This window comes from Saccopteryx bilineata, chromosome 5 (assembly GCF_036850765.1).
Source record: "Saccopteryx bilineata isolate mSacBil1 chromosome 5, mSacBil1_pri_phased_curated, whole genome shotgun sequence".
In the NCBI taxonomy this organism is placed as follows: domain Eukaryota; kingdom Metazoa; phylum Chordata; class Mammalia; order Chiroptera; family Emballonuridae; genus Saccopteryx; species Saccopteryx bilineata.
Window position 1 is genome coordinate 146,345,773 of NC_089494.1, and position 15,907 is coordinate 146,361,679.

Below are 15,907 nucleotides of genomic sequence, written 5' to 3' on the forward strand. Positions count from 1 at the left end.
CACCCATGAAGTTCTCATTTTAGAAAGCTCAGGGTTACCTAGATAACTGACTGTTTGACTAACCTGATTTTCCCTTCCCTGCACTTATTTTTAAATTCACCAATAAAGAGTAAACCCATAAAACCTTAGGAACTCTGCCCTTTATTCCAATAATGGAAGAAACCCTGATACTCTCTCCCAGTCTCTCTCTCTTTCTCCATCATGACCTAGTTGTCTGGCCCCAGGAGAACCCTGTATCCTCTAGGACTTCTGAGTAATGAGCCTTGTTTTTTCAAACTGTTCTGATGTTTGTTGCTGAGGTGCCTGCTGGGATCTTAAGAACCACCTCAAGGGCTGGTCCAGCCACAATAGTGGCTCCAGGCAGAAAAGTGTTGTGGGGTCTGCCACAAGTAGTAAGGACCCCAGTGAATGCCCCAAGCATTCCTAGCTGAAGGCATCACCATGGACAGGCTCAGATCTACACAAAACCCACCACCTACCCCATCCTGCATCTGTGCAGCAGACCTTGAGTGTAGAGGACTCTGACACTATGACAATTAAAATGACATATTTGAGACGACTCACTTCACTGTATTGTAGCAATCCCATACTACATTCTCTAATTCTTTCCTTTTCCTCTATCCCTAGACAATTATTCAAAAAACTTTACCCCCTCCCTTAAATTTCTACCTCCTCCTTCATGTTAGCTTATCATTCTTCTTTCTACCTCATCATTTTCAGCTGATCATTTTGCTTCACATTTCATAAGAATAATCAGAAGAAAACTTCACAGATCCCACCATCAATCTTCCTACACAGTGTAGGAAACTGGATCGATGAGCCATGCTCTGTTCTAAGACCATGTCTTTCATTCGTATAGAAAATGCATCTCCTGTTGCCTGTCTCAGAAATTATTCCAGCAATTTCCTCTTCTCCTTACAGCAGCACGTTCTCGTGGAACAGGCCCCAGTACACAATGTGGCTGAAGTTCACCCTTCTTAAGGAGGCCTCCTGAACCTACGACTCTCTTCAACTAACTCTTCTGAGTTTTTCATATTCTCTCTGACCGCACTCCAGCCCTCCCCCACCGTTTTCTCTTGAACCTGTTCCAATAAGGTTATTGTCAATATTTTTATTGAGGTAAAATTCAGATAACATTAAATCTACTTTAATCATGTGTAAATATACAATTCAATGGCTTTTAGCACATTCACAATGTTCTACAATCATCATCAGTAGCTAATTCCAAAACATTTTCATCATTCCAAAATAAAGTCCCATAACTATTAACAGCAATCCTCATTCTCTCCTCCCTCATCCCACAAGCCTCTAGCAACCATCAGGGTAGTTCATTCTTTTGTGAACTGCCTCAAAATTTCTGGTGGATCAGCACCGATCCACAGACTGGCTGTGGAAAACTACTGGATGGATGTGCTCATTCTATACATTCTATATGAATGGAATTATTCCATGTGCAGCCTTTCATTATTGACTTCTTCCATTAAACATAATATTTTCAAGGATCATTCATGTTGTAGCATCTATAAGAAATTTTTCCTCCCTTTTTTAACCCTACTATTCCACTGGAACTGCATATGAAAAGGTTGACATCTTTGTTGCTAACTCTAGTATTTAATTTTTCCTCCCTACATACCTGCCATATGGGTAATATTGGACCTAGTTGATCAGCCCCCTTCTTGAAATGTTTTTTCCCTAGATTCTTGTACATAACTTTTTCCTGTTTTTTTTTTCTTAAATTACTAGTTGTTCATTCTCAGTCTTTTTGTGAGGTTTTCCTTGCCTCCTCAGGTTACAGAAAGCCACATTAGTCTCCCAAAGCTCAGTCCTTGGATCTCTTCTCTACAGTCATGACCTTCTTTTTCTCACCTAGTCTCACACCTTTAAAACATTTCTCACATGCCACTGACTCATAAAACTAGATCTTATGCCCATTTACTGGACTCCCACATAGATAGCCTGCTGTGGACTTGGCCCCTTCCCCTGGCTAACTAGCACACATCTCGATAGAAATATTGTCCAAAACTAATGTTCTGATTGTCTCTGCCCAAACTTTCTCCTCCCACATTCATTTCCATCTTAGATCATGACAACTCCATCTGCCTAGTTCAGGTAAGATATTTGGAGCCATTTTTGTCTCTCACATTGAACATATACTATCCATCAGCATGTCTTTCTTTTATCTAGAAACACATCAAGAATCTGACTGTCCTACCACCTGCACTACTCATATTCAATGGAACTGCATTCTTTCTGGATTTAAGTAATAACTTATTTTCCTTCTATGTTTCTGTCTTTGTCCCAGAATGTGAGTCAGGTCATGTCTCCTCTGCTCAAAACCACTTTATGGCTTTCTAGCCTTCATGAAGTAAACACAAAAGTCTTCACCATGATCATCCTCATATAGGCCTGGATTTCTCTTTCCTCAGGCTCTGCATGTATAGTACCTTCCGATGTACACATCACTTGCTCGATCAACAGCTTCGTTTTTTTTCTTACAAACTATGATCTTCACGTGACCATGACTGACTGCTCTAAAACTTCATCTCACCCTCACCTCATCTTGGTTTTCTGTTTTATTGTTCCCCATAGCACATATCACTGCTTGGCATAAAATATATCTTTGTTTATTTGCTTAGAGTCTTTTTCCCTCTGACTAATATGTAAGCTCCATGAATGCAGTGATTACTGTTTGTTTCCTTTGTTACTCTGCCCAGTATCTAGAAAAAATTTTGGTATAACATATATGCTCAATATATTCTCATTTCACTAATGGATAAATGAAAGAGTTAAGAAAAATTTATCAAAATTTAAAATATCGCCTGACCTGTGGTGGCGCAGTGGATAAAGCATCAACCTGGAAATGCTGAGGTCGCCGGTTCAAAACCCTGGGCTTGCCTGGTCAAGGCACATATGGGAGTTGATGCTTCCAGCTCCTCCCCCCTTCTCTCTCTCTGTTTCTCTCTCTCCCTCTCTCTCTCCTCTCCAAAAATGAATAAATAAAATTAAAAAAAAATTTAAAATATCATACACTCTATATAAATTGTTTACATTTTTATTTGAAATGAAATTGAAGTGATTGGTTATGAAAACGATCTACAAATAACATCCATAATCCAGTTTCTCCTAATGGAAGCTTACAAATAATGAATATGCAAAGCCCTCTGAATGGGAAATCCACCGAAAATAAAACTACAAATGCAACTAAGGGAGTGTGTACCATAAATGAAGCTATGATGGCACAATGACAATTACCATGAAACAATTCAAACTGTAATTTCTGTGGATTTGTATAATAGCTATAAATCTTCTCCCCCTTAGAGCTACATAATTAAATATTGGCTATAGTTCAACTAAATGTTGTATATTACTTTTAATTTTTCACTATTTATACAAGACAAAAAAACCTCACAAAAGTATTGTAAACAAGAATAACAAAAGAGTCAAGTATAAATTGCATGGAATTTAAAATGTAACTTGTACTTATTGGTATTAAATATTTTTCACCAATATCAACCACATTTGTTACCTTTGGCTCCAAACTAGAACTTATAACCATGAAAGCAATGTCATGGGGGTATAAGTTGTCACTCAATTAATCTTCTAATAACATTTTTATTTTAGTGTGTTTATCCCAGAGCTTAAAACTATTTAAAATGCCAATTATTTATATTTATATTCATTATCTCTCCCTCTTCATATTCTTTCTCTATCATTTTTACATGCACCACAATCTAGCTGTAGAAAATTATTACTTTTTTAAATTCTTCATTAATGATGCATGATCAGCAGGATGAATCTTTGACAAACATTTTAAGATCTCTGTACCAATGAGACCACATATTTAGTACCTACCATCCTTTAAATCTTATCTAGTAGAAGCAGGTTATGTGAAATTGGCCAGATTCTCTCAGATGGTAGAGAAAGAAATCCAATTCTCAAGGCCAGTACAATAAATATTATAATCAACATCCACTTTTGACTCCACCAGCTTTAGACCCTCTCTGTCAATTTTCTTAAATTATAAATTAGTAATGGATTTCAGTGAACAGTTATTAGATATGAACAAGTAGTTAAAAGTAAGATCTTTTTAAAAAAGGGAACTAGGTTCTCAGTTATTTAACTGGATAAACGTATGTATCATTCTGAGACTCACTAAGGGATAACATGTGTATTTCAGGCTTTTATAAATTTGACAAAGGCAGCGTTCTGGCAGACCAATCTAAAAATATTCACAGAATAGTCAAAATATTCTAAATATGATCCACAGCATGCAATCTTTATAAAAATTATAATAAGCATTTAATCAAGAATCAGTGTTATTCAAGAAGCAGTAATTAAGCACATTCTTACTTAGAGTCATAAACCTTGACTTTATCTCATATAATTGCTACCTTGGTGAAGTTGGAAGAGAAATTCCTATTCAATAAATGTGCAGTGCATATTTATATCTTAAGTTAAACTGTAATTACAATTATATTGTTTGAAGGTGTGAAAATATTCTAAATGATTTCTTTAATATTATTTTTAAAATTTAGTTTATTTGTCCAACATGCAAAATGTTCAAAAAACATTAAAATACCTATATCTTACACTTTTATGAAGTAATTGACATTTCAATAGTAAAGAGAAATATATGTAGTAAAAGAATAGTTATATTTTTTCTCTAAAAATAATACTATACTTAATCTATGTAATACATCCTCACCATCAGAATTTTTCCAGCTTTAAAAAGATACTATTTTATTTTTAATTTTTGTATTTAAGAATAAATTTAGGAAGGTAAAAACTTTTACTTAGAAAATTATAAGACACTGAAAAAAGAAATCAAGAAAAACACAAACAAGTAGAAGCATATACCGAGTTCATGGATGGGAATATTTACACATTAAAATGTCTATGTAAAGTGTTGGGCAAATGAGTTTATAAAATTTGTACTTTTTGAGTTTGTTGACTTTTATTTTTAAAAAATGGCTCTGGGCAACCACATGTGTGCTTGCCCTCAGAGCAGGGCAGTTGATTGCAAACGGTGGATTGCATTTCTGATAGGGAGGGGCCATTGCTTTGCTAATGTTTGCTGGAGGAGGGGTCTTTGTGGGCCCAGCCAGTTTTGCAGGGAGAGCAGAGAGAATGCAGAGTGCTGAAGAAGATGCCAGTTGTGCGGAGAGAGAAAAGATGTGCAGATGTGGAACCAGAGCTGAGGGGCTTTGAGAGGCCTCCTGAGGATTGTGGGGGGCCTTGATTCTAGGAAGAACTGGAGAAGATTCTCCTGGCTGTGGAACTGGGGAATGCATCAGGGCTTTGGGAGCCTTGAATGAAAGAGAAGTATTTTCCCTATGTGTTTGCTCGTTGGCCAGAGCAAGACTTAAATAAACGAAATGGTCCACCATCTTTTGGAGCCACTGTTTCTTTACCATCTGTCTGAATTCAATGAGAACCTGCATGTGAATGGCGACAACAGTGGTGACCACTGACCATACACTACCCAAAGTAATCTATAGATTCAATGCAATTCTTATTAAAATATCAATGGTATACTTCAAAGATGTAGAACAAATATTCCAAAGTTTATGTGGAACCAAAAAAGGACCTAAATAGCCTCTGCAATCTTGAAAATGGAAAACAGAATGGGTGGTATCACACTTCCTGATATAAGGTTATACTACAAGGCTATTTCAATCAAAACAGCTTGGTACTGGCATAAAAACAGGCATACAAATTAACAGAACAGAACAGAGAATCCAGAAATAAACCAATGCCGATACGGTCAATTAACATTTGACCAAAGAGGTAAGAGCATAAAATAAAGACAGTGCCTTTAACAAATACTATTGGGAAATGTGGATAAGTACATGCAAAAAAATGAAACTAGACTACCAACTTACACCATTCACAAAACACAAACACAAAATAGATAAAAGACTTAAATGTAAGTCACGAAACCATAAAAATCTTGGAAGAAAACAGGCAGTAAATTCTCCAATATCTCTTGTAGCAATATTTTGTCCAATACATCTCTGTGGGCAAGAGAAATAACAGACAAAATAAACAAATTGGATTATATCAAACTAAAAAGGTTTGCACAGCAAAAGATACCATTAACAAAATAAAGAGACAACCTACTCCAAGGGAGAACATACTACTCACTGATATATCTGATTAGAGGTTAATGGGTTAATAACCAAAATTTACAAAGAATTTCTAAAGCTCAACACCAGGAAGGTAAATAATACAATTAAAAAATGGGCAAAGGAACTAAATAGACACCTTTCCAAAGAGGACATACAGATGGCCAACAGGCATATGAAAAACTGTTCAATGTCACTAATCATCAGAGAAATGCAAATTAAAAGTATAATAAGATACAGTCTCACACCTGCCAGAATGACTGTGATTAGCAAATCAGCACACAATAAGTGCTGGCAAGGGTGTGGAGAAAAGGGAACCCTCCTGCACTGCTGGTGGGAATGCAGACTGGTGCAGCCACTGTGGAAAACAGTATGGAGATTCCTCAAAAAATTAAAAATGAAACTGCCATATGACCCAGCTATCCCACTTTTAGGAATATATCCTAAGACTCCCAAACCACTAATTCAAAAGAAGATATGCACCCTCATATTTATTTTAGCATTGTTAACAGTAGCCAAAATCTGGAAACAGCCCAAGCATCCAACAGTGGACGAGTGGATAAAAAAGCAGGAATGGAATACTACACATCTTTGAAAAGGAAGGAAATCTTACCTCTTGGAATGGCATGGATGGACCTGGAAATAATTATGCTAAGTGAAATAAGCCAAGCCAAGGGAGAGAAATATCATATGATCTCACTTATATGTGGAATCTAATGAACAAAGTAAACCGAAGAACAAAATAGAAACTAAGGCAGGGTCACAGGGAGCAGAGGGATGAAGACATGGGATCAAAGAACATAAAAGGATTAGCCAAATTATATATACATAACATATAGATACAGATAACAGGGCAGTAAGTCCCAGAGGGAAAGATGGGGTGAAGATAGGGAAAGGGGGGCAAATGGGGTGAAATGGGGATGGAAAGAGATTTTGCATGGGGGTGGGGGAGCTAAATCAGTGGGTGGAGGGTGTTATATTGAGTGGGAAACGTGAAGCCATGTTAACACAATAAATTTAAAAATTTTTTTTTAATTCTTAAAGTTTGTTTTATAGCACACTAGTGCCTGGCCAATCCATACCAGAGCCTGAAAAATTCAATAGCACTAATTCTGCATTTATTCAACATTTTTATATTTTGTTCATAATTGATTTTTTATTAATTTTAATTTTTATTATATTGTATTAAAATATTATTTATCTTCATTAGTAGACATCTCAGTTTACTTGGGCTGCCAAAACAAAGTACTGTACCATACACTGGATGGTTTAAACCAACAAAATTTATTTTGTTAGTGCTGGAGGATGGAAGTCTGTAACAATTGTTCAGCCAATGACCGGACCAAAAACATTCCCTTTACCTAACACAATGTTTTTTACTTTAACAGTATTAGAAAATATGTGATGTATTGAAGAAACTATGCCATAACTGTCTATCTCCTCTATTTTCTTAAGTCACCTATGAAAACATTTGTTTTTTGCATCCAAATGCATTCCTAATTTTATCCTCCTTTGGAGCACAATTTTCTGATGGAGATCTCTGGAACATGTCGTGTTGGCTCTGCCTACCCGTCTCAGATGTGCCCGCTACCCTGGACCGTCATCACCAGGATGACATGAGACTGAAAGCACTGATTTGGGATAGCTGGATTCTGACCCAGGACAGTCATTGATTCAGTAATCAACATGGACCAGCATCCCAAATGCCAGGTCTGCTCTTAAACCTGAGATGGGCTGGCTTCACAAAGAATGCTAGAGAACATTATTAAAATGCAGGCCCCATCCTCAGTGAGTCCCATCAGAAGGTCTGGAGTGGAACCCCAGATCAATCGCTCCTCCACGTGATCCTAATAATTAGCTAGGTTTAGTCTATCAGGCTAGTGCCTGAACTTGACTGGAGAGCCTCATTTGGAAATTCAATGTTATACCATTTTACCATCTCTCATATTCTTACTTTTAACAAAATGCAACTTCACTGAAATGCTAATCTCATTCCATCATGCTTTATCCTTTTTCTCCATTATTAATCCTCATGGTGATATTTTCCTCCCAAAACTTGAGATAGTTCCTCAATTCTCACGCTGCTTCAGAAGCAAAACACAAAACTCCCTGCAGACTCACCTTTAGAGAACACACCATGTTACCTATCTGAATACTGGCTTTCTCCATAAGATCACCTCCTTTGCACCTTTCCCAACGGTGGACATCCTTTCCCAATGTCCCATAAAACACAAGGCCTAAAATTAAGTCCAAATTGTTGCTTCTACATAACGATTTACTCTTCTGTGTGCAAAAACATCTTGGCTCATGATATCTAATTCATCGCCCTGTGTCCATACAAGTCTGCTTTCCATAGTTATCAAAGACTTTAGTCTTGGATGTCCAAGTTCTCTTCTGTAGTCCCAGATCTTGCAATTTTGTATCACATTAATATCCATATAAAATGTCTAGCAAATAACTTAGCTTTAAAACTCATGCCTCATATTTAGTAAACTTCATTGTCACACCACCTCAAAAACAATATGGTTATAATATTATCTAGAACTATTGTCTTAGAAACTGTAGGGTCTAATGTTTTTCTATTTGACCAGAATTCTTTCTTTAATGTCCAACTTTCTGATGCTCTTGCTCCCAATACTATTGCTTTTTTTCTTTGTATAATAATTTTATATAGTTCTGGTAAGTGCTTACGAAAAGATCTGGCATTTATCTTTTGTGATTTATTATGGTTCATCAACATTGGTCTTTGACCTAGCATTTTTATCATGGGAAATTATGGAAATGGCTCTGGTTCCCAGGGCCAAAGATGGAGAGAAAGTGCATGTCTGAAATAAAGTAGAGTCTTATTACAGGTGATTTTAATTCCATAACACAACCCCAGTGTGCTCCTGTATAAATTTATAATATAAAATTTCACTGACAGAAGCCAGTTCCTAAATTCCTAACAGTTTGGAAAGTCTAGCCAATGACTGATTTTATTGTCTTGTTCACCTTTGAGGGTGATTAAGTAAATTGGCCAATAATTCATACTAGTTAGGAATCACTTTTTTATGGCTGACTTCAATTTCTCTGGAAACTATAAAACTGAGATATATAAAGACACTAATGAAGTGATCAAAGTCAAGAACTAGATGTCTTATTGAAAATCAAGCATTAGCTGGTTGTGCTGTGGACCCAGGAATATCATGCAGGGTAACAGAAGAGGGAATATTAAGGGACATTTGAATAACAGAATAGTCAATAGAGTTTGCTTTGCCTGAAGTTAACTTTGTGTTCTGTACTGATATATTGCATCCCTTCTGAAAAGGCTAATAAATGTTATGTCCTTTTAGTGAAAAGACATTGAAGTTTATACTTCAATTATTTACTTCTAGGAATGGAAGAGAGTTACACTTCGTCCCTTTAAAGTACTCTATTTTGATTTATCTGTATTCAACTCGTCATATAGTGATTTCTTACCTAAGATATACTGAGCACAATATATATACAAAGATGAAAGATATATATTACAAAGATGAAAGAGACCTTTATATGCTCCAGTATTAGGATGGGTTTTCATCAGCTCCTATAAAACCCTATCTTTGTCTGGTTAGTACATACTTGTAAGCTCTTATCATATGTGCAGGAGTGCTGTTTAAAATCCAAGCACAATAAGGACATCCTTTATCAAGATTTCTTGGTCTCTTTTAAGTAGACCAACCCATCTCTCCTGTTCTTGAAATATTACTACAATTACCATAACTTTACACCAAATTATAACTTGGAATCCTCTCTAAAAATAACTATATTTATTCTGATAAATTATGCTACAGTATAATAAAATTTAAAAAGGGGAAAATCTGTCAACTACATGATATATATAAAAATCCTGCTTGATTATTGGACTACATTAATTTTGCCTAGCCAAATTAAATTTTAATATAAAACTTTTCTATTGAGAACAATGTGAATGAGGAACTGAATATTTTTCAGTTAATATAATTAAGGGACCAATATGGATCTTTTTTTAGATCTGATATGTGTGGTTTATCAATCTAGTTGTTTCAGTCTAAATAGAAAATAGATTATAGCTAATATCTATCTTTATTTGTGTCTGTCAATGGAATAATTTCACCAACCCTGTAAGAATCCAATTTCAAGTCTATGGAGGTCAGTGTTTTTTGTTTGTTGGGTTTTTTTTTTGTTGTTGTTATTGTTTTTTCAGTTTGCTAGACCGCACAGAGTTCTCTTGGCACAATTTAACTAGTCAGTGTAAACATTGGTACAAGATTTCAAATCTGAAACTAAACTATTCCCTTTAACTCTTTCTAGGAGTCAGTAAAAAATAGCCTATATTCATTTCTAGCAAAAATCTAGTCATTGTGATACAATGTACTAGCACAGTGGAAAACAAGACATTGTAAACTATCAGGCAAAAATAAACAGATCAAAGTCATTACAAAGTTTACATTGCACTGAATTTATTATACACAATAAGGATTAAAATGAGAAAAAGTTCTTACCATTTGCAGGCAAGCAGCCTAAACTGAAAGATATATCATCAATAGCTATAACTTCATTCTGTTCCTTAGTTGAAATCAATTGACCTTGAAAAACAACCTGCATAAAATGAAATAAAATTATTTGCAAATCTTTAAAAAAAAAAAAAGAAAAAGAAAGTAAAACAACCTGCAGAAGAAAAGCAAAACCGAACAAAAATACAAAGCAAAGAACATCATTAAGGTAGAAAGCCTACCAATAAGAAACATGTCACATCCTGGAAACACTTGGGTGAACACCCCAATTCCAAGTGGAAAGATATCACAGCATGTATGCTCAAGGACAAGAAAATATCTGTCATTTCTCTCTCACATGTCCAGCACAGGCTAGGTAATATGTCTGTGAAAAGATGCAATATTCACCTGACTTCTGCCTCATAGTTACATTCTGTGTTTGGTTCCCATGTGTTCATACTATTTAGTATTTACCAGCTTTTGTAGCTGGCTCCACCTTAAACTACAGTTCTTGGCATTTTGCAACTTTGGCCCATTTCTACCTCTGTTTTTCTTTTTTTTTTTTTTTTAATTTTTTATTTATTCATTTTAGAGAGGAGAGGGAGAGACAGAAAGGAGAGACAGAGAGAGAGAAGGGGGGGGAGGAGCTGGAAGCATCAACTCCCATATGTGCCTTGACCAGGCAAGCCCAGGTTTTCGAACCGGCGACCTCAGCATTTCCAGGTCGATGCTTTATCCACTGCGCCACCACAGGTCAGGCTACCTCTGTTTTTCTAAAGTTAACTCACAGTATTACCTTGGATGTAAGACACATTTTCTGTCACACATTTTCTGTCATGATCTAAAAACACAGCTGGGATAACCTGACCTGTGGTGGCTCAGTGGATGAGGCGTCAACCTGGAATGCTAAGGTCACCAGTTCAAAAACTCTGGATTTGCCCAGTCAAGGTACATATGAGAAGCTGCTATGAACTGATGCTTTCCACTCCTCCCACAAGCCTCTCTCTCTCTCTCTCTCTCTCTCTCTCTCTCTCTCTCTCTCCCTTTTCTCTATAAAGTCAACAAACAAAATTTAAAAATAATAATAAAAAATAAACATAGCAGGCAATGATTCGAAATGGTTGTTCAGTGACTTACTGTTAAAATGACTGACATTTTAAAAATCTACCAAGTCTGCACCAAGAGAAATATGTAAGTATAACAAGTCTGAGAAACTTAGAAAGAAACTATTCTCCAGTTTCTAATTACTTAAAGCAACAAGAAATAAGTGTGTAGGTAAAGAGTATTATCCCACCCTTACTAAATACTACTGACATTTGAGGTTTAATTCATGTATACTTTACATTTGTGTTCATTGGTCAGCCTTGTTTATAATATAAAGACTTTATTTTAAAGAGTCAGCACTGCTTTTTAGCTTAACAACTGGTCTGTATTCAGTCAATCCTGGCAGGTTATTTATTTACTATCAGACCAGCTGCTATCTGCTAGTCTGTTAAAAATATGAAAACATCCATAACCTACTAAGCATCTTGTCAACATACAGCCCTAAGAAAGTCAGCTTTCCTTCACATTAAACATAACAACCATGTGACTACTTTCATGGAAGGACCATGTTGAAAAAGGCCTATCAAAGATTGTTGTGTAGTGATGGTTTTATATGAGGGCAGTATAGCAGAGTAGTTAAAGCGTATATTTGGAACCACACTACTTGGGATCAGGACCCAGCTACACCATACCGCTAGCAACATGACCTTGGAGAAGTTACTCAAGATCTCTATAGTTCAGTTTTCTTCTTTGTAAAAGGGTACTGACAAAAATAATAAGTTCTGGCCCTGGCCGGTTGGCTCAGTGGTAGAGTGTTGGCCTGGCGTGCAGGAGTCCCTGGTTCGATTCCCGGCCAGGGCACACAGGAGAAGCACCCATCTGCTTCTCCACCCCTCCCCCTCTCCTTCCTCTCTGTCTCTCTCTTCCCCTCCCACAGCCAAGGCTCCATTGGAGCAAAGATGGCCCAGACGCTGAGGATGGCTCTGTGACCTCTGCCTCAAGCACTAGAATGGCTCTGGATGCAACAGAGCAATGCCCCAGAGGGGCAGAGCATCGCCCCCTGGTGGGCATGCCGGGTGGATCCCGGTCGGGCGCATGCAGAAGTCTGTCTGACTGCCTCCCTGTTTCCAGCTTCGGAAAAATGCAAAAATAATAATAATAATAAGTTCTTACCTATATGATAAGGCTTATATAAGGATAAATAAGTTATATATATGCACAACATCATTTGATATATAGTTGGTATTTAAATGTGTTAGCTATTATAACATAAATTTATTAAAATATGTGAGCTATTATATGAAGAGTGTGTTTATAGAAAAAAATCAATTTTCTACAGAATTATATTTTATTCTTCTTGAAACCCTTTTTATATAGATACAGTCCCCAGTTCTTGCTGAGCTGAGCTTACACACACCTACTGTAGCCATATTAAAAGAGACAAGTAGAAAATAAGTGTTAACTAATCATCAGGTTCTTCCCTTTTTCTCCACACTCTCGTGCCAAACCCAGTTATCCTCAGGGTTTCAGCTGTTACCCAGGTTGATGAAATACAAATTTACGTCACAAATGTCCACTTGCTCCTGGGCTCACCTCCCACACTGCCACAGCCTGCTGGGCACTTTTACTCAGGTGCTGTCAGGTCACTTCTCATTCAGAATGGTCCTTACCCTGGAACTGGACCTGTTACCTAGTGCTCATTCTCTTGACCGTGGTCCCAGAAGACCTACTCTGCAATGCTCAAAACTCCGAATGGACCTTTAGAACCACTCTCTCCTCCAGTCTCCTGTCCAATCAGTTAAGACCTATTTAAGCCTTCTCTTCTTCCCCTGCCCTTTGCAATGCTCTATCTTTACACATGATCCAATAAAGTAAATCAAATTTAAATAACTCTCTTACCTTCAATCCTCTCCTCACCAGAGTTTGTAATACATATAACATATTTTTTTAAGTTCATTTTTTACTTATTTATTTTTTTTATTTATTCATTTTTCAGAGGAGAGGGAGAGACAGAGAGAGAGAAAGGAGGGACAGAGGGAGAGAAGGGGGAGGAGCTGGAAGCATCAACTCCCATATGTGCCTTGACCAGGCAAGCCCAGGGTTTCGAACCGGCGACCTCAGCATTTCCAGGTCGATGCTTTATCCACTGCGCCACCACAGATCAGGCTACATATAACATATTTATCAATTTAACTAAATTACTGTGAACTTAATGTAACTGAAGTGTGAAATTGGTTGCCCTTGGAGCCTACTGATTCAGCAAGAGGGTCCATTTTTCTAATGGAAAGAATTATTTCTCTAAGTGTAGGTGAATTTACTGATGGGTCTTTGTAGCTATAAAACACAAGATCCATCAGGCATACTAGGTAACCTAATTAAATATATTTGAACAAAAAGATTTTTCCAGGAATTTTGGGATCCTAGAACAAGGTATGGGTTGAACACATAAGAATATAAAATCCCAAGATGATTTTAAAAAGCCAGGTCCTATGCTCAGAGGCTGTGTTGGTGTATAGTCATTGTATTTCTTAGGAAAGTGATGTCTAACATTCCTTGTTTTCTCCAAAACTTGGGCAAAGCCTTTTCTCTCCAAACATCCACCTCGTTTCAACTGTGTTAGGGAAAATAATAAAAGAGCTAAAAGGTGGCAGAATAAAAACTAATCAACAGCATAAATGATAGTCAGGAGTTGGCAACATCACAAAAGATAGAACAACCTGCTCTGATCCCATAGTAAACATGACACAAATTCCTTCCACCCAAACGTTTGGAGAGAAGACAGCCTCCGAAGGGGGCAGAGGGCTCCGCGCTCAAGCTCCTTGCTTCAACTCTTAGCTGAAACTTCGGCAATACGTGAATAATGGACATGCACCCAGTTGGAATATGTTAGTAACTACATGAATGGAAACTCTTATAATGATATTTATTATATTAGAGTTTTCTCAATTAGTAGTACATATTCAATATCATGTCCCAAGTAAATATGTGAAACACAAAAAGATAATCTTTTCCTTATCATATGCTTACATAGTAAATATTCTTGAATTAAAAGGTAAAAGGTCTTAGGTAATAATTAGGTAATAGTTTTGAAAACTTTCAGAGTGGAATATGAAAATTAAGGTAACAACTTATATTTATTTGCATGAATAACATATTTTTTGTATTAATGAATTCTATTGTTTTAGGAAGAGAGGATGCTGAAAATTCCCTGGCACTTCTAAATGGAATATCAAAGAAATGACAAGTAAATAATAACATATTAAAAATTCTCCCATGTCTTCTTAAAATTTAGGTACTGAGTGCTCATTTACCTTAAAAACTCAAACATTCAACTTGAAAACTATAGTCAGTAACATAGTATTTCCTTCTTTCTACCCATAAAACCAATACACAGCTCCCTTCAAGAACAGAAAAAAGGGGAAAATAAGGAAAGGTTTCATTTGAGTTTGGGAAAAAATTTCTCCTATATGTTGAGATTGTTTTACTCTTTTTATTATTTTTTTTCAGAAACAGAGAGGGGGATAGATAGGGACAGACAGACGGGAACGCAGAGAGATGAGGAGTATCATTCATCAGTTTTTCGTTGCGGTACCTTAGCTGTTCATTGATTGCTTTCTCATATGTGCCTTGACCGTGGGGCTACAGCAGACTGAGTGACCCCTTGCTCAAGCCAGCAACCTTGGTCCAAGCTGATGAGCTTTGCTCAAACCAGATGAGCCTGCACTCAAGTTAGCGACCTCAAGGTCTTGAACCGGGTCCTCTGCTTCCCAGTCTGACGCTCTATCCACTGCGCCACTGCCTGGTCAGGCGAGATTGTTTTACTCTTTGCTTCCACGAACATTTTAGGACAAAAGCACAATTGTTTATGTCTGCAATTTTTAAAAATGTGATTGCAGTTAATCAGCAGCCTGCAATGCATAATAATATTGTTTTCCCCATCACAGTAGACAAGCGAATATTTAATGAGTTTCAGGCAACAAATTTGTCCAAATCTGGGGGTTGGATTATTTCTATATCTTATAAATCTTTATAATGTTTTAGCATGACAAGAAAAAATTATTATGGGCCAGTGACTCAATGATTGAGATTCGAAACCAAACTATTTTAGGTTCTAATCTGGTTAGAATTTACTAGGTTATTTCACTGTCTAAAGCTCATGATCCTCATGTGAACAGTGGGGTAAATTATAGTTTTAGCGCAGAGCACTGCTCTGAAGCATCAATATGATAATATACACAAAGGACT

General features: G+C 36.7%; 1 protein-coding gene across 6 annotated transcripts in view; it reads right to left on the reverse strand.

Moving 5' to 3' along the window:
• Positions 1–15,907, reverse strand: part of MALRD1 (MAM and LDL receptor class A domain containing 1) — a 794,026-nt gene that overhangs the window by 714,974 nt on the left and 63,145 nt on the right. For all 6 annotated transcript variants that reach the window (XM_066232773.1, XM_066232772.1, XM_066232769.1 and 3 more), the window contains exon 5: positions 10,628–10,724. In XM_066232773.1, the coding sequence (XP_066088870.1) occupies positions 10,628–10,724 (97 nt within the window). The remainder of the gene's footprint in view (positions 1–10,627; positions 10,725–15,907) is intronic.